Below are 27296 nucleotides of genomic sequence, written 5' to 3'. Positions count from 1 at the left end.
TCCTTTTGACGAGTGTCGTCACTTTCATATTTTATTGCCACAAAGCAGGTCAATGGCAGAAGTCACTAGAAATAGTTTCTAATATAAGAACAACGTCAGAAAAAGAAAAAGGGTAAATTTACAGGCACTTTTCACGGAGGCTGCGAGTAGGCATCTAGCATGCAGCATTCGCAAATGGCAAGCTCCCAGAAGACATGCGCGGCAAAAATTCTCGCTGAAAAAGCATGAGCGAACTTTCCAAATTCCGCTTGTCAAAACCATGCCACAAGTGTAAGAACAGCTGTCACATGTTGTCAACAACTCCCCAGCAGTCAACGGACGGCGCGCAAAACACCCAGGAGACCCGGTATCTCGCCAACATTTTGTCACTCCTGCCAATCAAAAGTGCTAGTACCATTAGGAAAAGCGCATGGTCATGGTGTTAGCTCTGGTAGGCAATTAATGTTTGCACTTCAACAAAGCTAGCGAGACATCTGTATTGCGTCTCAACGCACATTTGTTACGAATACCAACTCCTCAAGAAGAGAAGAAAAAAACTGGGAGCTGCTAACAACGTTGATGCCACAGATGCATTTCATTTTCTCGGCCTGTTGGGTTATTCCAACGTTATAACAGCGGCCAAAAACAAGGGCTGCAGGGGCTAGCCAGCACAGTGTGTGCCATTAACAACACGCAGAAAGCACAGCACCTGCAATCAGTGCTGCTGACCTCGTCAGTAATGGAGCAGTCCTAAATGGTCAATTCAAAACATTAGATAACTGTTTTCTCGACCACAAAAGCATGTCGCGAGTTCTCAACCAAAAATGCCAACCACTTCTCCCGTTGCTCCTCACAGCTTGCAGTGCCTGCATCTTGGAGAACAGTTTGCACATGCCTTCACAAATCCGCAGCAGCAATGCGACACCCCCTATCAGATCTATCCTTACACAGCACAGTTCTTGACTGAGCAAGGCAAAGTTTTGATAGCTATTTTTTTTTCCCCAACAAGAAGAAGGGCTTGACAAAGGCTGTGGCAGGTAGGAGTGATGATGCGCTCGAGTACGCAAACTCGGAGACCTGAGACGTTGCCACATTTGAACTATGTCGGGTCAGTAGCAGTCAAACATTGGTGGCATGGTGTACGAATAAGGTGAACAGAGAGAGACTAGTCTCGAAGCCTGGTGCTTTGATTTTCTCGTCCACTTCACCGAGGATGCTCTTTCCGTCACCTTGTCCACGCAGTTTGTGCCTCCGTAGTGAACCAAACAACACGGTAACACCAGATCGCCGTTGGCACTGCTAACACCAAGTTTCCAATAAAACAAAGCTGAAAATCTGTTAGGACAACTCGCTACTGTGTGGCAGTCTGGCTCAAACCATCACAATGGATCAGCTAGGACGGCATTCAGGTTACTGCGATGTCACAGCTTTCTTCTTCTAACTGCACTCTGCCAGACATGCCGATCAGGAATTTTTCTGAAGTCCCAGCAGATACATCGTCAGCATTTCAGAGACAACGGTACGGAGGCAGTGAATCATCCTCACTGGGCACTCAACGATGCCTACTGACATGGAGACAGCTGCATGCAGCTCTTTCAAACCACTTGGAAACTAAAAGACAGTCTCCCAAGTGCGAGCCAAGTATACCACAGCGTCACACAGCCAGATGCCTTCTCAAGCTCCAAGAAAACTGTTCTGTGATCGTGAATACACCTTTGTAATGGCCTCTATAAAAGTTCCTGGCCTGAAGGGTGGCCATCAAGTTTCCAGAGCCATGTCAAACTGCAGAGTTCAATCTTGCAGAGATTGTCAGACCGTCCACGTCAATACACTGTGCCACTAGCAGCACACATACGCAGTTCTGCAATGCTGTCGGCCTAATCGGAGCATCAGGACTGCCTTTGAGTCGTTCTGTCACAGTGCCGCCGTCATGGTGCTCCAGTTGCACGAGGCGGTGCGATATGTTGGGAAAGTCCCTGTGCAAGCGTCTTGCGATGTTGGGATCCCTTGGACACAGTCACGTGATCACTGAGTGTCTCTCCCTGGTCGGCCTGAAAGGCTGCTGCTAAATCGCAGGCGAAGACTCCTTCTTGGGGCTGTCCGTACCATCCAGAATCTCTGCGATGAACTCAGACATCTCCACCGAGCCATCCGAATGGCGCTGGAGGAATGGCATGTTGAGTAGCTGCGGGTAGGTAAGCCTTTTCGCCGGCTGTTTTTGAAGGCTAGAAGAAACAAAAAAACACAAAAAAAAGCTGACAGAGTGCACACATAGTTGACACAAAAGTTTCGTAGCCAGCTGTAGAAGAAACATTGAGGGAAGCTCCATCCGATTTTTGTTCTTAGCAAAAAACGATTGCGTGGCTCTTTCTGGCCATACCGATATTTGCATGGCATCAAGGGATGCATCTGATGCTGAAAATGAAGCTTTCTCTTACAGCCATTCAAACTCGCAACATCAAGACCGAAAAGCGCTTCACGATCACTGTTTGGAAGTGAAAGGCAGTAAAGCCTAACCTTGGGAATCCATATAAAAAAATAACTGTCTTGACGCCATCTCACAATCCGCTTGCAAAAATGACCAGTGGTTCAGATCCAAGGTGTGAATGTATTTTTTTTCCAAGCTATTTAGGGTAGCTAAACTGACCTTCGCCATTAAGATTAAAGACCACTAGGAGAAGGCAGCTTTGTATTGACATTGGGTCAAATCGTGTGGCGTGCGATTCTGAAGGAGATGGTCCGTACAGATATAGAAAGAAGGGGCTGCAGGTCGTTGGAAAAGAGAAGGCACTGAAAGAGTTGAATGAAATACGGTAGAACCTCGATTTCACAACTTTCAGGGGACCCCGTGAAACTGTCGTATAACCAGGGCATCGTTTAATCAAAAATCTCGCACAAGTGAAGCATTTGCATAAAAAATGCGTCGGCTACTCTGGCTTCCAAAAATTATTTTAAGTCCTTTTGTCCGCGTGTTATAAAATCGCCCATTTTCATGCAGCAAGGATTAGTTTTGCGGCCGCATGCAGCCAGGCTTTTCAGGGTAGAAGCGGTGGCTTAAATGAGGCGCGCGTGCACTTCTGTCCCTGCGTGTCAAGTAAATGTCACATGCGCCTCAAAAATGATGATTTGGACGACGCGCCAGAAATATGGCTGCTCCAGCTCTTCAAAGATGTTTTACGGCGCACAGCATGACCATGCCAGTGACACGTCTTTCTGTTAAGACTTCTAGAACCGCTGTCACTGAAATACAGACACTGCGGCAGGCAGCAGTGTCTGCACTACGAATTCGCATCACGAAGAAAAAAAAATAAAACACGATTATTGCCTGCTACGTGAATGTGCCGACGGTGCGCTTACAGCAGTGATGTGTGGCCCACCGGGTGACAGTGCGCTGTTCACTCCTGGCACGCTCAGTGTCGCTAGGCCTAACGTGCTCAGTGCCGTGTTAAGCCGAGGAAAAGCCACAGCTGAAAGTGCTTTGAAACTAGCCGCCGATGGCCACAGAAATGTATAATTTTGTTACCGCATATACCATAACATCATGCTGGTATGAATGCACAGTTGATTTCCCTAACGCCTTCGTCAGCGAATAGTGCATAAAAAGGGCTAAGCGAGCTGCCTCACACCGACGGCCGCGGGTTGCATGCGTGGAGTCAGTCTGAGCCATGGGCAGAACCGTTATTACAGCCTGTCATGCACTCAATCACACTGTTGCATGTACAGTAGAATCACGATAAACGGAAGTCGGTTAAATGGAACCAACGCTTAAATGGAACAAACGCCTCGCAGTTGGTTGGTTTTGTATTAAATCAATGTAAAAAAAATCCCGTTAATCGGAAAAAAATTTTGCGACCACCATGTAAACGGAAACTAAAATAGGCTCGAAACTGCAACTTGACGTGAACGGTGAACGCGCAGCCCCATCGCAGTACGCATCTCTGCCGCCCCCCCCCCCCCCCCCCCATTCCGATTTCCATCTTTGGACGTTTCCGGTTTTCTCGCAGCGAAGGGTGGTTGACGAGAATTAAAGATCGGAATGGCATAGTGTGTTGTGCGGTTTCAGGGGAGGCTGCCGCTGCAGACACGACAGCATGCGGGGACTGGCGATCAAGACGGCTCCTCAAAATTCTGCAGAAATGAGCAGCCTGTCTAGTATGGGTGGCGCCATCCAAAGGAAACGGTTGCAAGAGCTAAAACAAGCAAACATAAAGTCCTTTTTCACAAGCCAATAAATTGCAGTTCCCACTGATTTCCACGGAAATAGTGGACTATTGACATTTATTTAAAAATTTCAGTAGTGCTTTGAAAAAAAAAAAAAAAACTTCACTGATTACTGCTTTTGTGCCATAAAGTTTGTGCCCATAGAGTACCGTTCTCTTTATTATCTAGATTTCGCATTTGAGATCCGCTTCGGTGGAGACTGCTAACTGCGCGCACACCTGCCTCGTCGGGACCAAGGATTGCGAAATCCTGAACTTTCTCTCTCTAAACGAAACTCCTGATAAACGGAACATATTTTCCCGGTCCCTTGAGGTTCCGTTTAATGAGAGTCCACTGTACATTTCTGTCTTAATTCCGATCTGGAACCAACTTGGTTGACATCATGCCCGCCAATAAAGTGCTCTGCCAGCGTCTCTCATTCTGGACGGTTCTCGCCGACCGTCGTACGAAGCAGGGCGTGCATATTTTTTCGAGGTCTTTGATGCATTATCCCTATGAGAGGCTCGCCGGGCCCTTGCTGCACGAGAGGCTGCGTGCATTAAGTCGGAGAGGCTTGGGTTTGCTGAATTGTGGCACGTGCATCTGAAGCATTTTCCCCTAAATACTAATGTCTAAGTATTCACTGCTTTCGTATTTTGGTGTGCAGTCTGCATTGCATTTTTTGTGCGTGCATTTGGGTGCATGTCTGTGGGGGGGGGGGGTTAGACTATAGTTGGCCCGTTCTCCTGAGTTCTGAAACTCCTCCCTCACACTTTATTCACGCAAATGCGGGAAAACAGTCATTTTTCCATCAAACTATCCTTTCTACTGATGTCCATAATAGCAGCTGCATCAAAAAAGAGAATGTCAGCAGAAAATTTCTCGAAAAATACTTAAATCTAGGATTTTCTGCGGTATCACAGGAAACTAGGGGCCTTACTCATCAGTCATGTAAGTGATAACAATAAGTCACGTGGCCTTGGTATGTGATGATGTCAATTCACGGTGAGGATAATCAGTCACGTGACCTTGCTGAGAGAGGAATTCATCCCACAGGTAAGGAACAGTAAAATGTTAAAACATACGCCCAATTGTACCCATTAAGATGCAGTCACAAAGAATCAGTCAAAGCAATCCATACAAACGGGTGCCAGGACATGGTCTAGCAATGAACTTTTTCAATATTCACAACAATAAGATGTATGCCGTGATCTCTCGGCCGGACTGACCAAGAGTTTCTGTACTCAGCCTGCCAGCAGACAAATCGAAAATGTGATTGGGCACAGCAAAAAGAGAGAGAGAGAGAGAGAGAGAGAGAGAGAGAGAGAGAGAGAGAGAGAGAGAGAGAGAGAGAGAGAGAGAGAGAGAGAGAGAGAGAGAGAGAGAGAGAGGCTGACATGGTATCACCACTCACCAGGCATTGATAAAATCTTCATACTCGGGTGAGAACTGTCCTGTGGGCAGTCTAGGAGGGTCGTCTTCAACGACGTGCTTGAGCTGCTCAAATGGAGTTCGGAAGTTGGGGTATGGGAACCTGCCTAGAGACAATTCGATCTGTGGGGGAAAAACAAAGAGCAGTGGTGCACCACACAAGCGGTGCGATACTCAAAAGGCACCTTCGCTATGGTTTAGACTAGAGCTTGAAGAGCTACAGAACTCTTCAGAGTTCATCATCAGCCTGATGACCTCCCTTAACCATGACCTGATTTGCCACCCTCTGCTACGCTCGCCATCTCTTGGAATAAGCTCCATTATCCTAATGAACCGTCAGTTGTCTTGCCTTTGCATTACATGCCTTGCCCATGTTAATTTCCTCTTCTCCATTTTAGCTAGGATATCATCAGCTTGCGTTTCTTCCTTGAGCCGCCCTGCTCTCTCGCAGCCACTTAACAATACCGCAGTAATTTTTGTTTCAATAACTCGCTTGAGGGGTCACAATGCAATGAATGCTAGAAAAAAAAAATGCTGATTAGAAAACACAGTTTAACCCAGTTTCTTGTGAGTGCGATAGCAAGACCTTGGTCTAGTGACACTCTATGAGTTCCACAACGGTACACTTGTAGCCAATGAAGACAGACCGCAAGAAAGAAAAGCTATTGCAACACTGCAATAGTTGACGAAACATGAGACTGTTCACACCCTGCCTCAATTTTTCAAGTATCTTTTTTTTTTTTAGAAGTTGAATTACATTTTTTTTCACCCTAAGCAGAGGCAGTTACTATATGGCTTAGCACTCAGGCATGTCACATAAACCATGAAGCACGGAGGCCATGGATACCTCAAAAGCTGGCCAAGCTAACATAGAAGCCGGTCAACTTCTTTAAAGATCCTTCCCCTAAAAAGCTTCCAGAAAATTGTCCCACATAGTCTTTCTTACCATGGTGATGCCCAAGCTCCAGACATCAGACCTGACATCATAGCCCATGTTTGAGCTCTCAGGGTTGATTCGTTCAGGCTGCAAACATCCAAGAAAAGCAGGGAAACAGACATCAGGCCAGCTTTCTCATCTCTACAATAATCAGGAATACCAGAACTGCACTGCACGTACACGTCTAGATTTCCAGGACGCCGCTGCAAATAGGACCTGAACAACACTTTCGTTCACTAATTCCCACAACCTACTCAAGCTCTCATCACCGACCTCATCTCTACTGATGTACGGTATTGTGCAGAGATGAGAAGGTGCGTGTGTGCCTCTGTAAATAGAATGCCACTGCTAGGCTGTTCTTTCTTCTTGCATGCAAACGGGGCAGAGCACAGTCAAGACTTGAGTACAATCTAATACAGGGGTTCTCAAAAGGGATTCAGTGGAACCCTTTGGCTCTTTGGAGTGCTTTCTGGATTTTGGAACACACACCTCGAGCCCCACCTTTCCTCCAGCCCCCTTTATTTTGGGACTGACTATGCTGTTATTGCTCACAGTATAAAAGAAAGCATTATTAACAGAATCTGGCCATTTCTTGAGGTGCTGCATGCATGCCAGGCAGGGAGGGACGGAAGCACCTTTTTAAAGCCAGTAGGTCTCCCTGAAGAGGAGATGAAAAGCTAAAGACGCCCATGCGCTATGTGATGTCAGTGCACATCAAAGAACCACAGCACTGCTCAACATTCTTCCAGAGCCCTTCACTACGACGCCGTCACTCTACGTTCATCCATTCCCTCACGGTACAGTAGGGGTACCCACCTAGAGTGAAACAGCTACAGCGCTTTCCCTATCTTTCCTCGTGATCACAATCAGGTGCAACTAACAGCATCGCTGTGTGAAAGACCCACTCAATGCCAAGCCTCCGACCTCAACACATGTGAAGCGCTATTGCTTGACGTCACAAGTGGTAACCGACCGTACGGTGTGAAGAAGAAGCGGGCCCACCACTCACCGCCATGTACGGCTTGCAGCCGGCGTTGACCGTCTTGGCCACCGAGTCGACTAGGTAGCCTGATATGCCAAAGTCACACATCTTGACCTCTCCCCGCCGGTTCAGCAGGATGTTGGACGGCTTCACGTCCCGGTGGATCACATGCAGCTTGCTCTGGAGGTAGTGCAGGGCGCTCACCACCTGAACAGGGCAGGGGAGAAAGACATGCAGAGATGTCTCAGCGCAAGACTCGTTTCCTCAATTCGAACAGCCTTGCAGTGAAGCTGCAAACATGCTTGCGAGTGAGCGAAGGGCACACTAACAATGCACACACAGGTGCACTGTCGGAAAACTGAACCTACGTGCCAAAAGAAACGAGAGTTGATCAATACATACAGATTTTTTTTTTTATTCGAGAAGTGTGCCATGAGGTGAAAAAGGAAAGGGGGGGAAGGAATGCACGGGATTGAAAGTTAAAAGAAGGAGTGAAGAACCGTTGAGCTGAGGTAGTCGCAGAGGTTGTTAATGAAACGGTTGTCCATTGTCCACTTCACGAAGTCACTTTCGCGGTTCCACCACAGGCCCACCTCCCTGAGGAGCCGTTTTCTGATAGCAGCCGTCGCTGGGCACGTCCACAACAAGTGCCGCACATCACACATGTCCGGTGCAGCGCCACAGTGAGGGCACCTGCCAGGTAGTGGCAGATCTTTGGCACGCCACCGATGACGGACAGATGGTGTCAGAGCCGCCCCTGCCCGAATCCGGCGCACGGATACCTCCTCCTGCCGAGTAAGACTACGGGGGAGAGGGTGCCAACACGGAGGAATTAGAGCGCGTGTTCGCTGGCGCAGAACTTCGGAATCGGAAACATGGGACAGGAGCGGATCTGGGGGAAGAGGGGAAGGTGGCGTATCGTCTAATGTATGAAGATGAGTCATAGCATCCGCTTGAATGTTATGTGGATCCTGGGCATGGCCACGAATCCAGTGTATGCGCACAGGGCATGGATACTTTGCGCAGAGCACATGAATAGATTGTGAAATCTGGAACGTTCGTCGAACAGCCTTAAGCTGTTTAAGGGCGGCGCGGGAGTCGGTGTAAATGTGAACTGTATTGAATGTTGGAACGAGCGGAAGGGAAGCAATGGCATTGTAAATGGCTTGAAGTTCCAATGCCAGGGGAGTGCACGTATCCGCAGTATACGTTGCGCGAGAGTTGAGATGCGGATGAGATGGACTATACACAGCAGTAACTCCCCTCTCTGCAGAATGAGATGCATCCGTGTATAATATGCACCCTTCAGGCAGATACGCTGCTGATACCGACGGGGAAACAGTGGGGCGATTGTCAGTGAGCTGGCAATAGGACCACGGTGGAAGTGTCTTTAAACGATGAAGATGCGACGAATCAGACCTAGAGTAGCGTGAGCCGATTTACGGGTGGCTGTCAGCCACGGGGTGCCAGTCCCAGATGTATGGAGGAGAAGACCAAGAATACGAACAGTTTCTACCTGAGGAATCACAGAATTATGTACCGTAAAATTTAAAGGGGGAGCTTTTCGTAAGGCGGCTTTATTTCCAATTCGAATGAAACATGATTTAGTAGGAGAGAGTGTTAGACCCAGAGGTGGGAGGCGAGATGTCAATACATCCAGCGCGTGTTGAAGGACCGACTGATGAATAGACGCATCTGGATGACAGCACCACAAGGTGATATCATCGGCATATGCAAGCACGCGGATAGAAGGGATGGTCTCTAGGGCTCGAACAAGAGGAATTAAAGCCACATTAAATAATGTGGGGGCGAGAACGGAGCCCTGCGGCACTCCTCTATTGGAAGTGAAATTACCAAAGGGCTTTCCGTGGACACGCACGCTGAAGGTTCGATTTGCTAAAAAGGCGTGAATGGAGAGGAGGAACCAGTGAGGGAGACCAAGATTTTGAAGGGAGGCAAGAATGGCAGAGTGAAGGATGTTATCATATGCCTTTGTTATGTCTGTAGCGATTACGGTTCGTACAAGGTGACTATGTGGAGAGTGGTCAAGCACGTCAGCAGCCAAAGTAGCAAGGCCGTCCTCCGTTCCAATCTGTGGGCGGAAACCAATTTGGGAGTCTGGGTAACAATCATGGGATTCCAGCCACCATGATAAGCGTGCGGCTAGAATGTTTTCATAAAGCTTGCAGATGGTAGGGGTAAGGGAAATTGGACGAAGGGCCGAGAGAGATACTGGAGGCTGACCTGACTTGGGTATTGGAACCACAATAGAATGCTTCCAGTCTCCCGGCATGACGCCAGAAAGCCACACTTCGTTAAAAGTATCAAGTAGGGTTTCCAAAGCCCTCCCTTCCAAGTTACGGAATAAAGAGTTAGGTATGCCGTCGTGCCCGGGAGTAGTAGTAGTTTTTAAACGGTCAATGGAGGCCAGCAGCTCTGCCATGGTGAGGTCAGAAGTAATCCCATCGGGGGGCTCTGTTACCGATAAGTCAGGTGGAGACGTAGCGGTGCAGTCATGGTTTGGAAAAAATTAACGGGCCGCTTGTTGTGCAAATGTGTCCTCATCCACATTTAGCGCGAGGCGAATGCTCTCTGTGTAATCTGCAACCTGAGAAGGGCGCTCCATGGCGTGAAACACTCTCCAAAGATGTCGATTGCCCTGCGTAGAGGACAGGCGGGCACACCATGCAGCCCAGCGTTGCCTGCCTAGCCGCTTTGCATAGCGCCGCGCCCGTGCGGTAGCGCGGTGAAGAGTAGGAAGAGCCGAAGGGTCATCGGGATGACGAGTAGCGTAAAGATCCGCCTGGCGACGAAGAGCCCACAGATTCAAGAGATGTATGTCCGGGTTTGGGTCGTCTTCATTTACAGTAGTGGTAATAGTGTGAGTAGCGAGAACAGCAGATAGAGTAGACAATGCTGAAGAGGGGTTGAATGTAAATAAATGATTGTCTGCGCGTACAGAGTCCCATGATGTTATTCGTACAGTGCGGCGTATTTTCCGTAGACGCGTAGGCGTGAGGGAGATAAAAATAGGGCTGTGATCGCTACCCCAAGTATCAGAATCAACAGCCCAACGAGGGTTACCGGGGCCTAGCCACCAAGTCAAATCAGGTGAATACGGGCCACCTCGTGGGCGGGTAGAAGTATTCGGGTGGTTTAAAAGTTGAAAGGAATGATCCGAAAAGCTCCCTTGGATGTGTGAACCCCTTGAGGAATCCGATGGGTAACCCCACGCAGTGTGTGCGCCGTTGAAGTCACCACCAACTAGAATAGGGATACCCGAGTTGGTAGAACGTAGAAAACGAACCCATCCCAGATTGGGAGATGCGGAGCCAGGACGACTATAAAAAGAAACTAGAATAAGGGGTGTGCGTGCAGGTTTTACGAGAAGGGCGACAACCTCCTGACGTGTGTTGCACCACCGTGAAAGGTCGAGTGGTGTGTGCGGAACTGAACTGTGAACATAAATTGCAGATTTACCTGGGCTGAGGGAGGAGGCGGTGCAACGGCGATCAGGGATAGATGGTGAATGGTATGCGCAGAAACCTGAAAGGCGTGGGAGTGTATTATGCTCTTGCAGTAGGAACGCCCATGCCCTCAGCTTTCCGTCGCGAAGGCGGATGTTCACTTCAGAGGCCTTATTAGCGAATCCTCGACAGTTCCACTGCACCACCACCGATGATGATGCGCTATCCATGACGAGTCCGAAGAGCTTCCACGATGAGGGATGTCACCTGCTTCATCAGCGCTAATATCTTGTCCACTGTCGGGGTATTCACGGCTAACAGGTTGTCGGCACCTGATTGTGGCCCAGTTCTTACCCTAGGTGATTCCTCTGATGATTGCTCCCGAGTTATGAGAATTCTTCGACAGGACTGAGAACGACGCTGTTCCCGGCGCTGGGTGAGTTCGTCTAGTCGGCGGCGAGCCTCCGCGATTGCATTGTCTAAAGCTGTGTCTTCATCTGTGGTATCCACATGTGATGGATGCACTGGACGTTTTGGCGTACCATTTGATCCGGGAAGGTGAGCCGCTTGTGCATATGTACGCTGGCGAGGAGACGTATGGTGAGCAGCAGGCTCAGATAAAGGAAGTTCAGGGAAGTCGTTGTCATCACACGCGAGAGCTGCAAAGCGGTTACTTGTAGGAACATCCATTTTTGCAGGCGACTTGTGAAACTTCTTCGCTTGCTTCTTCTTTGGACAAGCGGGGGAGCGAATGTCATGGTCCGGCGATTTGCACAGGGTACAATACATACATACATACATACATACATACATACATACATACAAACAAACATACATAAACAAATACATACAAACAATACATACAGATAAACGGCAATGTTCCCCTTCTTCAGCGATTTCCTTAGGATTATATGAACATTCACGCCGATTTCCCACTAGCTTGAACCGACGTACTATACTGAGATGACCACCCTTGCTGGATGATGCTGCAGCTCTGATATGTAGGAAAAGCTCATTAATTCGAACTGCGTTTGGGTAGTAGACTGCAATGGAGCATGAACAGACAAAGTGATACAGATAGAATTATCTGAAAAGTCAAATAAGTGAAGTTCAAATTAACAAGCTTTCACTGTATTTCACAAGACTTGTGCCTGGCTGTTGAGGATGTTAAAACTAGCGCCAGAGAAAACAGTGAAAAAAGTGAGCAGCGACTCCTCACCGAGAAGGCGATCTTTCCCAGGATGCTCTCAGGAATGGTCTTTCCCAGGCTGAACACCTTGTGGTAGAACTTGTCCAGCGAGGTGTCCATCACTTCCATGCAGATCCACACATCACCCTGCAAATGCGGTGGATATGCAGCATTTGAATTCTCCACGTATCACGCCCCATTACATTTGACTGCTCAGGCCAAATTATACTTCAATGCACCAAACAGTCCCTCACTTTGGGAACTCAATTTGTGAGGAGGAGATAAGAATGAAAATGCACTTGAAATGATAATTAGAGTTGCCAGAAATTCAGTACAACACCTGGTCACACCATCTCTCTGTAATGTCCTAGCAGGAAATGGGAGATTATTACACTCTTGCCCGCTGTTACAGATGGCATGTCACATTTCAGAAATTCCAATTTGTCTGTGGTGTTACCATTTTGCAAACACGGCATACTGTATTCAGATTGATGCACGAAATCCAGCATGCTGTTCCACTTGTCCTCACTTGTTTCACTTGACCAGAATCAAGTTTTTGCACTCCTGTTTAAAACACATGGTTCCGTGACAGTTCATCCCAGAGAACCGAGACGATACCAACAACTGAATGAGAATGTTATTTTCACGGCATTTCAGCAAAGGCCACAGAGGAACCAAGCATGCTGTGCATACCTCTCGGAACAGTGCCCCGTAGAACTGCACCGTGTTGGGGTAGTCACTTGTGCGCATGGAGACGTCAAGGTCCATCAGCAGGCGTTTCTGCTCCTCGTTGCACTCGGTGAAGGTGATCCTCTGCACATGCAACAAAAGGAATAAAAAGAAACCGTGACTTGTTGCTCACAAGCATACATCTGCACAGGCATGTAGCCACAGTGCAGGCACACAGTGAGGCTTTTCGACCCCAACAAATGCCCCAGTACGCTTGCCATGGCTCGCTGAGAAGGATGTGCACAGATCATGGGGTGTGTGTTGCAGTATATATACTGTTGAGATCGAAATATTGCGGGACATGGGAAAGTGCGACAAAACTGCATTCTGCGCCACCTAACAGCTCACACCTGCTCTTTCGCCCTTCGCAGGCATCTCTGTACCGTCACTCCTACCTTACGCACCAGACGAAACCGGTGCCAGGTGCCACTTTTGTGCCCAAGGCGCTAATGTGTGAAGCGTTTCGCCTCCATCTAAACACAAAGGCACCCATGTGCTGTGCAATGTCAGTGTACGTTAAAGATCCCCTGCAGGTGGTCAGGTAGTTGAAATTACTCCTAGCCCCACCTCTTTCTTCTTTCACTCCCACCTTCATCCCTTCTCTTGAGGCTCTGGTGCCCACCCACATATGTGAGGCAATTACTGCGCCATTTCCTTTCCCCAAAAACCAATTTTCAATTTTTGTTTACACACACACTGTCAACTCCTGATTACTCAAACTTAAAGAAGGCTAAAACTTTTTCAAATTATGTGCAGCTAAAATTGGGGAAAGCCTTTCTAGTATGCCTGATGCAGACAAGATCAAACAAATGTGTTTCCGCTGCATAAAACTTGAGCTTTTAAGTGCACCATACCAAACACGGGAAGAAAGGTGATTTTACAAATTATGGGCCAATCGCAGTACTGTCATCAATAGCCCATATTATGGAAAAGCATGCTGCATATGTTATGGAATCATTCTGAGAAAAATACTCTTTGAACAGTGCTGCGCAATTTTGCTTCACAAGGAATAGAAGTACGACTACACTTCTTGAAGAATTTTCTGACTATGTTTACAATGCACTAGAAAATAATCACATTGTGTTAGCCTTATTTCTGGAAAAGGCATTTGACATGACAGACCATACGCTACTACTTGAAAAATTAAGCTCACCTGGTTTCCGCGGTCATTTTAACAAGTTGTTTTGTCAACTATTTTACAGATAGGTTGCAGTGCGTGATGCTTGATAATACGCACGGAGATCTTAAAAAACGGTAAATTAGGTGTACCTCAAGGAAATACACTTTACCCACTGCTTTTTAACGTATATGTATCCGATTTGGGTTTATTACAGCTAAAGTCAAATGTTTTTCAATACGCTGATACAGCGCTAGCACTTGAAGCTACTGATTATCATACAAGCGTGGTATCATTTCAAATAGATATAAGTGGAGTCGTTGGCTGGTTGTCGCAAATTTCATTTTTTAAGACGTTAACAAAACTAAACTGACATGCTTTAAAAACCCTCATAAAGTTGTTACTTTAAACCAACCACTGTATCTTCACACTTCCCATTGTTACCAGTGTAACTGTAAAGCTATGCAAATAGAGCGAACAGTTCTCTATCTGGGCATCCACTTTGACCAACACCTTACATGGAGCGACCACATCGTCTAACTCTCTAGAAAGATAAGGGCCATTGCGGCTATGATGTATCACCTTCGTGGCAAATCTCCGCTTCACCTTAGTCTACTGATCTATACAGCATTAGTAGAACCTGTTTTAAAGTATGGCATTACTGTATATGGTAACTGCTCCGAATACAAGAAAGGAGCATTAAATATTATCCTAAAAAGAATAGTGAACACTATATCTTACGCCACCAAACTACGCCTCGGGCACGGCGAGGCCTTCAGAATGAAGCCAGCTGAACCTTTTGTCCTGTTCTTACAGGCCTTCCTGTGCCATGCTTCAACATCGGATCACGCCTCAAGTACGTGCTATGTTGCCGACAGCTACGATGGTCATCTTTTGCGGCTGCCTGCGTGGAAAGCTACCGCATGGAACGGACTGGCGCATGCGCTCCCTGGGACTACAACTTCGTCGATGATAACGGACCGCACTGGCTATTTAAGCTCAGTCTTCATCGAGCATTCGTGTGGGCACGGCGAGGCCTCCAGAATGAAGCCAGCTGAACCTTTTGTCCTGTTCTTACAGGTTAATAAACAACAAAAATGTTTTAGAAGTGATGATAGGTTCATTATTGTTCTGCCGTGCCCCACAGTGTGTGTTGATCTTGTACTGGAATGTATCTCATTGTTGTTGATACTTGCTGGTGATGTTGAGCAAAATCCTGGGCCTGATACTGTCGAAAAAATGTTCAGTGAGCTCTTGAAAGGACAGAAAGCGCTCATTGAGGATATGAGGCAAGTTAAAGAAAACCAGAGTTTGCTTTCCCAGCAATTTGATAAAGTGAATGAGAAGATGCTAGAAATTGAGAGCAATTTATTGAATATGCGCAAAAAAGAAGAAAAACTAGAAGCATTGGTGCATGACCTGGGAGTAACTATCCATTCACAGCAACAGAAAATAGTCGAGATGGAAGACCGAGGCCGACGAAATAATCTTCTCGTATTCGGAATATCGGAAACTGATAGTGAAACTAGCGTCGAACTTAAGAAGAAAGTATTGGACGATGTGTTCCACGAACGCCTTGGTGTCAGAGTTAACACGGTAGAACGGATACACAGGCTCGGAAAGAGGGGTGTGGACAAGGTGCGCCCAGTGATCGTTCGTTTCTTCGACTACAATGAAAAAATGAATTTATTTAGGAACTGCAAGAAACTAAAGGGCAGCAATACTTCTTTATCACATGATTATTCCCAGGCGACTTTACATAAGCGTAAGAAACTGTGGGCAAGTGCACAGCATGAGAAGGACAATGGCGCAAAGATTCGGCTCGAGCATGACAGGCTTTTTATTGATAAAGAGGAATTTGTCTGGGATGACGACAACCACTGCCGCGTGAGGGTAGAACGCACGCTTGCTACTGTTAATAAAAACGAATGACAGTTTGGGACAAAAGAAAGAAATTTTACATTGATAAATTTGAATGCACGCAGTCTCCTGAATAAAACTACTGAGCTAGAACACATTATCATGCTTTACCAGCCAGATGTCATTGCAGTAACAGAAACATGGTTGCGTCCTGAAATAACTGATAGTGAGATAGTACCACCTACGTATCGAATGATACGTAAGGATCGTGACACGCGCGGTGGTGGTGTGGCGCTTATTTTTAAAGAAGGAATCGAATTTGTTCTTATGAAGGATTGCCCTAACACGGAGAGCATCTGGTGCCGGATAAAAGTTGGTGTTTCTTCTTGTGTTATTGCCGCAGTATATCGACCCCCCAGTGCCCCTATTACATTTCTTGAATCGTTACAAGAATACGTTTCAAATAATGTACCTAGAAACGCAAGTGTGATCATTGCCGGTGATTTCAATTTGCCTAGTATATCTTGGGAGTCACTTGATGCAGGCACAACTGATGCTAAACACTGTGAGGTCATGTTAGACATTGCTTTTAATAATGATCTCACGCAAATTGTCAAACGCACAACAAGGATTGGAGCAAGTACGGAATCAATACTGGACTTGGTTTTTGTAAACAGCAAAATAACTGAATATGATGTGTCCGTTAAGGAAGGGCTTTCTGACCATAACCTTGTTTTAGTTTCTTTCAAACGGCTTAGACCACCGGAAAAAACGAAAAGGCTAACTATTTCTGTTAACGATTTTTCGAATGCTGATGATGTCAGCATCATAGACTACTTGGAAATGACCTTGGATTCTTACCACGGGGAGGATGACGTCAACACTTTGTGGGAGAGGTTTAAAAATATAATCAGGTACTGCCTGCAAAAGTTTGTTCCGCAACGTCAAAAAACGATAAAGAAACGTAACCCTTGGATAAATCGTGAGATAATCCAGCTAAAGCAAAGGATAAAGCGGAGAAAACGCAACAGAGTAAGGAATCAAAATGAAATTTCGCACCTATCTTCGATACTTAAAGAGAAGTTATTGACAGCAAAAGATAGGTATTTTTCCGAAAAGCTCACCCAATTTATGAAAACCTCCCCACAGCGTTTTTGGCGTCACCTTTCACCCTCGAGGGAAAAAATGGAGTTTCTTACAGTGGATGGTTGTGTTGTTACTGATAAATCAGAAATCGCTAACAGATGTAATGCCTATTTTCATTCTGTATTTAGCCCTTCTAACTCTATGCCCCAGAATTCAATAAGCGGATTATGCTCCAAACCGTCTGACACACCCGCTATTACATTGTCCCATGAAGGAATATTTTCCCTCCTCCTTAATTTAGATACAAAAAAGTCTTCCGGTCCTGATTCTATTCCTAATGAGTTCCTAAGAAGATACGCGGAATGGATCGCAAAATATTTAATTATCATATTCAATGCATCACTGAAGCAACATTCCTTGCCAAATGACTGGCTGCAGGCTAGGATAGTTCCAGTACACAAATCTGGAAGCAAGCACGTTCCCGACAATTACAGACCTATTTCTATCACCTGCTCCTGTTGCAAGATGCTTGAGCACGTCGTGGCAAACTGCTTATCCAAATATCTTGAGGACACGAACAAACTAAATCCCAATCAACATGGTTTCAGGCGGAAGCTCTCTACTGTTACCCAACTTGTTGAAACACTGCATGATTTTTCAAAAGCCTTAAACAACAGAGACCAAGTGGATGCAGTTTGCCTAGACATGTCTAAAGCATTCGACCGTGTACCCCATGATGAACTTCTTAACAGGCTCATTGACTTAGGCATAAACACAGATATTGTGTACTGGATTAAAGCTTACCTTACTAATAGAACCCAGTATGTGGAGGTAGACGGTGCGAAATCTGACGTCCTGGGTGTACCCTCAGGTGTCCCTCAGGGGTCTGTGCTGGGGCCCATATTATTTTTATGCTATGTTAACAACATCGCAGTCTCACTTCCTCCTCAAATAACAGTCCGGCTATTTGCGGATGACTGTTTAATATACTCAATCATATCAAAGCCAGAAGACCAGCTCACATTAAATTTGGCGTTGAACTCCATTAATCAATGGTGCGCAGCTTCTAGAATGAAAATTAATTATACGAAAACATCATATATTACACTGACAAACAAAACCAAAAATATTTTTTCATTTGGTTATGAAATAGATGGGCGGAATATAACATGTGTCAACTCCTTTAAGTATTTAGGTGTCACTATATCATCTAATCTAAGTTGGAATTTACATATTGACAACATATGTTCAAAAGCTGAAACTAAGTTGTGGTACCTTAGAAGAAAACTGAAACTTGCATCCACAAAAGCAAAACTAACTGCCTATCTCGCGCTGGTACGTCCGACACTGGAATATGCAAGCGTCATATGGGATCCGTATCAGTCAAATCAAACGTATAAGATTGAAAAAGTTCAAAGAAGGGCCGCCAGGTTCATTCTGTCAAAATATAGATATACTGATTCCGTGACTGACATGCTGCAAGAATTACAACTTCCTTCACTGTCGAAACGAAGGAAGATCGCCAGGCTAAAATTTCTTTATCTTTTGCGCAATAATCACTTCAACTTAAACACAAGCTGCTATTTGCAACAGCGTTCGTGTCGCCCTGTAAGAAGCTCCCACAGTTACCAGATTACACCCATGATGGCCCGTATTAACTGTTTTAAATACTCCTTTTTCCCCAGAACAATAACAGAGTGGAATTCCCTGCCTCAGACCTTTCTGCAAATAGACAATCTCCCCCAATTTGAAAATTGCTTGTACCGTCACTTACCTGAATAGACATCCTTGTAATTTTGTTTTTCTTTTCATACGTTTTGTTTCCCTACTGCTATTTTATGGTTGTAAGCTAAAATATTTACCCGCTAGCGTTTGTGCTTTAGGTCTGTATCTGCAGTGCAGGACAGCTGTGTTGCGATGACTGTCGTTTTCAATTTGACTATTTTGAATTGTGCACTGTTCATACTTGTGGCTGTGTGACATAACTTACATATGTATCTGTTTTCACCCTGTAACGGCCTACGGCTGACAGTATCAATAAATAAATAAAATAAATAAATAAATACGATGAGTTAGGCATCCTTCAGATTCGTGAACTGTTTCACTTTGTTGTGTTAACACGATATTATTATTCAAATGAATATAAGACTCCCGTAAAAAAGGATGTCACCTTGAGAAAAACGCAACGTTTTGTTAAGCCACGGGTTTATACAAACTATGGCAGAAAGATGCACAATTATTATGTACTGGCTGCATTTAACGAAATTCTTGATGATCTATGTGTTGCAAATAACAAGCGTAGGATGATGACTGACATAAGGAATTGGTGCGCAAATGTATTGCCTTGTGTATAGCTTGAGTTCTTTTGAATGTGCTATTTTGTGTTCACAGACCTTTTTTTTTTTTTCCCTTTATGTTAGCATGACTGTTTAGAAAAGAAATGTGTGCATATAGAGTTATTTCTCCACCTGCTGCCTAATCAGCCAGCAAGCAAAATGTGCTCAGGCAGATCAGAATTTCTGAATGCGTACACATACAGACTAATAAATTTTGATTTGATTTGAAAAAACAAAAAGAGGCTAAGACTAAGGAAGACATACACAAACACAGGCACTGGATTTTGATCTCTCAATCTTAGCTAAAGCCTGGTTGTGGGCTAGTTAGTAAACGATCATAGTCGCATGTGCTGACATCTCATACCTTATAATCATCTCATATTCGTGAGCTGAAGGCAAACAATGCCAACATCAACAGTGACCAGAAGTCCAACTGTAATAGTTGAAAAGTTTACTAGTAGAAATTAGTTAGCCAGCAAACTAGTTCACATGGCTCGCCATTGTTCTGGCGTCCACCACCACTGACATTATTATTCTGCAAGGGAATCCTTATAGCTCAGAAACCTACTTAAAAAAATTAGTGACGGGCTTTCCTGGAACGCCCTATATATTTCTCTTTCATATTGGACGAGGAGCCTAAGGCACAACACCCATTCTATCGCTGACCCAGGGATCCTCACCTTGACGGCCATGATGGTGTTACTGGGTACATGGACCATCTTCTCGACAACACCGTACGCACCCCGCCCCAGTTCCTGGATGACTTGGAGGTCGTCCGTAGACACTTCGATCTCTTGGCCTTCCACGACAAGCTTCGCGTGGGAATCCAGGTTGCGCGGAGGGGTCCTGCATGTGTAAAACGTGCAGGTGTCAGGAGGCACATATTTGCTATCTGAACTGACGACCTCATTTTAAATTGATTATAGTAGGACACAACTCAAGAATAGAGCAGCATAACCCTCCCTGTTGTAAACAACATGATGTCAAAGGGACGTGACCCGATGGGTAAAATCTCCCATTTCCGCCTCTGTATCGATCCGAGCCGTCAGACCAGCCACACATCCGCCGATGACGTAGATCGAGCTTGGCAAAACAGAGGAACACCAGCCCCCTACCTAGTGATTTTGATACTATTAGCAGCCGAGCACCATAACAGTAAGCCATAGCGGCGGCTTGCTTGCTCACTCAGGTACTGCACGCCCTAAAGAGGTTTGTGGACACTGTATCGACAGACGGGAGGTTGCTCCAGAAGCCCCTGGAAACTTGTGTGGAGTAAAGTGTGAACATGCTTGCCGCACTTCCTGTTCTGATGCGTGAGCAGCGTGACGAAGGTCAGAGACGGGCGCTTCTAGATCTGATTTTCCGCAAATTCATGAAGCCGCCCGTCACAAATCACGCAGTGGATTTGACTGACCGGAAAACTGCAGCCGTGATCTACCAGAAAAAGCCACTTTCGTGCAAGGTCTTCAAGTTGTGAGTGTGTCACATAGCCGGTCGATCACAGCTGATTAACTATGTCTTCAGTGCAGCATTCTGCTTGTTTTTCATTTACACACCTTAACTGCCATGCACGTGCCTTGTAGATATGCTTTTTATATCTCTTTGCACAGGCGTACTGTCTATTGTCCTTGAACAAAGAAGGTGAATGTGTTGCAGAGGTTTTCCACCTACGACGGCTAGTGCAAATTCAAACTGCTGATGCCCACTATGCAATGACGGGTGAAAGTGCAATTGAGGGGCGCACCTGGCACAGGACAAGGTTAATCGGAGAGATATGGGAGAAGCCTCTATCTTGCAGGCTGATGATGATGATATAGTGAGAGATTTATCACCCAAGAAGAATGCACTCTCATGACTGGTGCACTGGCTCTCATGGTGCAGCCATCGGCCTACGAACGGTGAAAATATACATGCACGATGAATGTATAAGGTATAGCTGCAGCATGCTCTTGAGCATCAACATGCCGCTGTTTCCGTCGCCACTAACGCAATTCTTTTGAATAACGCAGACTCGGACATCGCCTGGCTGTCAAGTCCGCACTCACAGAGGTACAAACAACCACCTCGAAAAGTAAGCACTGTATTTTTGTTTCCCCTCGAAGGAAACTTGGTGGTGGTGAACCAGCCCAGAGGTCTCTAAGAATTCCTCCGCAGCCGCCCATAGCCTGTTGGTGTGCAAGCATGCTGGACTGATATGTGCACGTCAATAATAAAAAAAAAACTGCGCATGCTCTGAGCCAAAACATGCACACATAATAACAAGCACACCTGCATAAAAGAAAACCAAACTGGCATGAGGCGCACGCTGCAGTTCGAGGATGGACATTTTCCCCGTGGGCACTATTTGATGGCGGGAAACTTCGACAAAGCAGTTTGGTTATGTAGTTCATTAAATTACAGGCACAAGCTCTCTATTTGTTTATTTTGCAACATCAGGTGTTACTTTATTAAATTATGCATATTCTGTCATGCACTTGTGCTCATTTGCACTCAATACGCAACAGACTGCAAACTTCTTGTCAGGCCGGTGCAATTAGCTGGTCAACTTCGAAGCCTTATAAGTTCGAACTTAGTAAAGATGAAGATGTTCGTAACAAATACAAAACTGCAAAAGGGCTACTTGCTCAAAAGTGTGCCTGCGGACAAGCGCCGATGCTTTGCGCGCATAGCCTTTTATTGTTATAGGGTAATAGGGTAGCATCACCACACGGTCACCTAGTGAACCAGACTGGCAACCGCAATACTGCAGGTACTGTTCTCAAGGAGGCACTGGCTTCATTCGACCATTCCGACTGTAGCCGCCAATGGCCAGGTTGTGCTTGCACAGGCTGACACTTATGCCATTCACTCATTTCCCAAAGTGGAATTCACTGCAATGCTGTTGTAATCACTTTTATTATTTTTGTGCATTGTGTGTAGGGATGCAATTGCACTCAGCAACGACGACTACAATGGCATTTCATCTGCTACGAAAAAAAAAGTGATAAATCGAAAACATCGACCAAATTGGCCATTCATTTTATTAAGAGGTTTAACGTCCCAAAGCAATTCAGGCTATGAGGAACAACGCAATGAAGGGCTCTGGATAATTTTTACCACCTGGGCTTCTTTAAAGTGCACTGACATTGCGCAGTAGACGGGCCTCCAGCATTTCACCTCCATCGAAATTCGACCACCGCGGCCAGGATCACACCCACATCTTTCGGGTCAGCATCCAAGCGCCATAACCACTGAGCCATTGCGGCGGCTGGCTACGAACCTGACTGGCAGTGATTCTCTCATATTAGGTCACTACGATAAGAGGGCGCACGCAGATATCCCGGCCGGGATCAGCACCATAACCACTGAGCTACCACAACGGCTCTGGAGTGAACTGCAAGAGAGGCCAAACATAGCAGAGAGCGGCAGTAACCTGAGCAGACAAGGTCAGAAAGTTTGAGGGAATACGGTGGGCTACAGCTGGCACAGGACAAATTTGTGGGGGGAGTGGAATGGAAGGGGCCTTTGTCATGGAGAGGGCGTAGTAGTGTTGCCTGAAGCAAGAGCTAGAACAAAGCTTAAATAGAGGTGTCTTTGCACACAAAGTACGTGATATATTTGGTAAGCAGCATTACAAACCTGATATGCTCTGCAGACCCTAATTCACATGGTCACAAGGATCCACATAGCAGCACCTTAATAGCGAACCTTGGATCTATATACAACAGTGACATAACAAAAGAAGACAACACAAAGAATGACGATGTTTGCGTTAGACTTCAGTGAGTCCAAGGCTCGGGCTGACAAGTTGACACACCGATTCAAACCTTTATCAGGACGCATGGCTACGGAAAAAGCATACCACGCACAAATCTTGGAAGGAGAAAGCTTATCACCTCACCCTCTGTTCTGATGATTCTGGTTGGGCTCAGGAATGATGATCTTCTCCGGTTTCTTCTTCTCCGGTTTCTTCTCCCCAACTAGAAGCCAAACACACACAAAAAAAGAGAAATGGTACATGAATAAGACGCATAGATACATCACGCATGCATAGCATTATTTCTTTTACACAGGTTCCCAAACAAACTGACAGTAAAAAAGAAGGTTGAAACTGCTCACGCATGTCACAGGTCTAAAGATGACAAGAAGACCTTCAAAGTCTGCTTCATCAGAAAAAACGCATATAGAAAATGAAGGCTCAAGTTCTCAGCAAGCGAACAACGCATTTTCAGAACAAGAGAAAACGCTAATGGTCGGAGCTCTAGGTTATTCCCTTTGAAAACACATACATGTGCTCCAAATGAAAAACACACCCAATTCATGCACAGCACAATGTTATCTGTGCTTGACAACTCCAGTAAAACAAACACAATGTCAGCTTTCCACAACAGACAGCATTCATTGGCGGCGTTCAGTAGTTGAGTGTGAGATAACGACTGAACCCCGGCTTCTACCTGATGCCAACAGACGAGGTTATTTTTCTTCATAATCCAAAGCAAACATATGTGGAACAAGCATAGATGCACCCGTAGCCAACAGAACAGGTGCCAACAGGTGACACAGGGGATCAAAAAAAAAAAGAAAATGGTCAAATGCCAACTTAGATAGTGCTCTTGGAAAGATATCAGGTACGTGGGAACCTCTGGACCAGCTATCTATGCGAAAGCCGACGGCTAAACATTCTTGTCGCACCTTTACAACCCCCCAGAGACCCCTCTGGACACTAAACCACCCTGCAACATGGGCTTATAAAACATAAGCGATCGTTGCTAGGTTCAAATGATGTGCAAGAAAAATATCAAGAAAAAGTTTGTGGACCACAAAAATGGAGAAAAAAACATTCTCACAATGCAGAACTGACAAAGATGGTCTACAAATAAAAGTGGGCCAAGAATTAGTCTCTGAATTCCAGACATAGCACTTCTCTCAAAAAAATTTCAACTAACAGCTTGTATACTTTACGATAGACTGTAAAGAGAGAGACCTTCTAAGAACTACTCAAAGAAATTTTGTAAGCACTAGGCCACAAAAATAGCAGTTAGATCTGCAGTTTCTGAGGTTCCCCAAGTTTCGTCGTCAGCAGGAGAATTTGAAAAAGCCACCTCCTTGCCTCATTGAAAAACATTCTCAAGCAACTGAAGACTAAGTTGAAGATGTTACACCCCACTATGAAGAAGCCTGAGCCCATACATGATGCTTCACTGTTTCAGCAAGACGGCAAGTTACACACCTTTGTTATGCACATCACAGAGTACATGGGCCTCTCGCATTTCGCCTCCACCTTTCGAAATGCGACCGACGTGACCAGGATCAAACCTGTGTCTTTCGGGTCAGCAGCCAAGCACCATAACCACTGAGCCACCGCTGCAGCATTTGGTATGTACTGGTACGCGTTTGGCAAACGCTTGGTATTTTGTACATTTGGCAGCAAAGCACTGCAGTGCTCCGTTTTTTTTTTTCTTTACCTCATTCATGGCCAGCAAACTAAGCAAGCAGGGTCACAAGCTCAGCTTTTCAAGGGCGAAAAAGCTCTTGCTGCTATGAACTAATACAAGAAAGTGTCAGCAGCTTCCAAATGGCCTGTCTGCACTCTACGTAGATAGTGAAGTGAGCCTACAATGAGGCAAAGGTGCGCCTTTAATTGCCTTGTGGCTCACTATCAATGCCACCTAAACAATGTTGTCAATGTTACTTTTGCACCACACAAGATGACCGGTGATGCGAGCGTTGCTGATAAGGGACAGCTTATTCCACTAGCTGCTATTCAAGGCTCCATATAGTCGGTGACAAATTAGATATAGAATAAAAATTAGAACGGAAGAAGACTTCGATGGCCCTGCACACCACAAGGATGCAGCACGTGCTACAAACAGTACAAAGTTTAGAGAAACATACAAAAAGTTCTGGTCAGTATAGACGGCTAATATGAGCACACAGCCCATGCCTAGATGCATTTAAGTGGGCTTTCCCTCTACTCTAAGTGCATTTATAGACATAAAGACTCTTTTCATCCATTAATAGGATTTACTAATTGGATTTGACCCTTTGCGCTACTCGGCATTTAGTGGCGACCAGGAAGGGGCTCTGTCGGTGATGAGGTGAGCATTTCGAGTGCCCGCGTCACCTTCTACTCTGGAACGCGTTCCAACACCACTCACTTCCATGTACACGAAAATAAACCATCAATCACCTGCAACTGTTCTTTTGTACCTTTAGGCACGGCAGTGTGACAAGATGAAGGTGAACGTGTTGTGCAATATGCATCGTAAAAGAAAAGGCAAAATAGCATTTGCCCATGGCAAGTTCATAGTAAATGACAAATGAGCTGCATCAAGATCCTAACAAGGCAGCCTCTCGACATACCCCTGCACTTCTGTTGCCAATTATGACTTGGCACATCATCTACTTGACACAGACGCTATATGGTTACTTTTTTCTCAGCGCACAAGAATGGATCATCAATTGATCGAAGCGCAGCTTACCGAGTTTGCTCAACTGCGCCTGTCTGGAATCAAAGTTTGGTTCAAAGGTCAGCAATCTCTGCTAACCTTTTTGCGGCGCAGGGCAGCGGCTTCAAACAACCGCAGCATGAGCAGCACAAGTCTCAGCTCGCGTTCAAGACATCCTGCACAGCCGCTCTCGCGCGGTGCTATCGAGAGACCCACCTGATCTCTCCGACATACTGTCGAATGTTCGTTGGGGAACGCGTGAAAGGCGTTCCTTGCAGAGACTTTTTGGCGGCGAGGATGACCGCAGTTCCTCTTCTACGACGGCAGTGGTCGGAACAGAACGGATAGGCACTGCACACGACGTTGGATGAAAAAGCACACGTGGTCACAGCGTTAATGCTATGCAGGGCACGTAAGGGAAGAGCTACCCCACTCACGGACGGCTCGGCCCAGAACGGACGGAACGCGCACGGGAAGGAATTCCGCGGTGGCTCTCACGCGAGCACGGCACACACACGCGCGCGAGTTTCAGTCCACGATCGACGTTTTTTTTTTTTTCTTCTTCTCCAACCAGTTCACGGCGGGAGCTGTTCGCACTAGAGAAGTCGACAACAGCACGCGACTTCTTTCGGATTCGCCCCTCAGGGCGAACGGACACGAGATCGAACGCTGGCACAGGCCGCGAAAACGCGACGGCTGAAAACACACGCCGAAATCGAAGTCGATCTCCCTCTCTAATTAGGCTTAAAAATCCGCTGCACCCCCCCTCCCCTCCACTTCCACCACTCCTGGCGAAGAGCTGGACGCTGCCGCGACGGGCGAGCTCGGTTTCATCGGCGCTTCACGGTCAGCTGTGCCGTCCAGTATCCCGGGACCCAAGGACAGTCGGCGACAGTGCCACGAGCGGCGATCCACCGATGGCCATTCTTCCCTCGACGAGCGCTACGGCGCAGCACAGCTTTCCATTCGCACCGCAGGCTACAGCGCTACTCGGACTACACGACACACACAGGCACACCGTCGTAGTTGCGAAGGGCGAGACGTCGAGTACACGGCGCGTCTCGGGATCCCCGGTGGTTGCTGTTGGCCGTCTCCGCCTGCCTGCTTGTTGTGCCTTTCCTCGTTCTTATCCGATGCTCTGCGCCGGCGCTTCAGCGGTTAGTCAGTCCGCATGATTCACGCACGGGCCACCGAGGCCGGCGAAACGCGACCGCAAAGCCGCGACGGGAGGAGACAACGCACTTGGCCCTCGCACGAGGGCAGCACGTGTCCAGGAGGAAAGCTTGTTCAGGCGGCTCGCTGAGTTTCGGTTTCGGAAAATTTGTAACAGAAGTCAGGATCATACTATAATAAATATTTTATGTCTCTTTAACTTATACACGACTTTTCGTTGGAATTACAAAGGCTGAGAGTGCCTTCTGTAAAGAATTTACACTAAAATAAAAGATAAACGCGATATCCGAATGAAGCAAAACGCTCAACACAGCGGAACCGCCGTTCACCGAGGCTCGCTGTTGGGCTAGTCGGTGCAGTGTCAACTGCTGTTTGTAGTAGT

At 46.3% G+C, this 27296-nt stretch overlaps 1 protein-coding gene across 2 annotated transcripts; it reads right to left on the bottom strand.

The window, feature by feature from the left end:
• lic (dual specificity mitogen-activated protein kinase kinase lic) lies at positions 1 to 26996 on the bottom strand. 2 transcript variants are annotated; one of them, XM_077635030.1, is made up of 9 exons: positions 25958 to 26996; positions 23194 to 23272; positions 19994 to 20159; positions 12879 to 12998; positions 12216 to 12332; positions 7557 to 7736; positions 6557 to 6634; positions 5594 to 5733; positions 1 to 2204 (listed from the first exon to the last, which is right to left on the bottom strand). In XM_077635030.1, the coding sequence occupies exons 1-9, from the start codon at positions 25971 to 25973 to the stop codon at positions 2045 to 2047; spliced, it is 1056 nt and encodes a 351-aa protein (XP_077491156.1). In that variant the 5' UTR covers positions 25974 to 26996; the 3' UTR covers positions 1 to 2044. The 2 variants fall into 2 exon arrangements, with proteins under 2 accessions (XP_077491156.1, XP_077491157.1); XM_077635031.1 differs by lacking the exon at positions 25958 to 26996 and adding an exon at positions 23412 to 23430.
• Positions 26997 to 27296: the final 300 nt, after the last annotated feature.

This window comes from Amblyomma americanum, chromosome 8, assembly GCF_052857255.1.
Source record: "Amblyomma americanum isolate KBUSLIRL-KWMA chromosome 8, ASM5285725v1, whole genome shotgun sequence".
Taxonomy (NCBI): domain Eukaryota; kingdom Metazoa; phylum Arthropoda; class Arachnida; order Ixodida; family Ixodidae; genus Amblyomma; species Amblyomma americanum.
Note: the sequence above shows the minus strand (reverse complement) of the source record. Positions and strands in the feature narration are given on the sequence as shown.

What these genes read in the sequence shown, in the direction of transcription:
- lic (XM_077635030.1), bottom strand. An exon ending in ACGGGGCACTGTTCCGAGAG is followed by an intron (nt 12,333 to 12,878) that starts GTATGCACAGCA and finishes CCGCATTTGCAG; the next exon opens with GGTGATGTGTGGATCTGCAT. An exon ending in GAAGATTTTATCAATGCCTG is followed by an intron (nt 2,205 to 5,593) that starts GTGAGTGGTGAT and finishes TGTTTCTTCTAG; the next exon opens with CCTTCAAAAACAGCCGGCGA.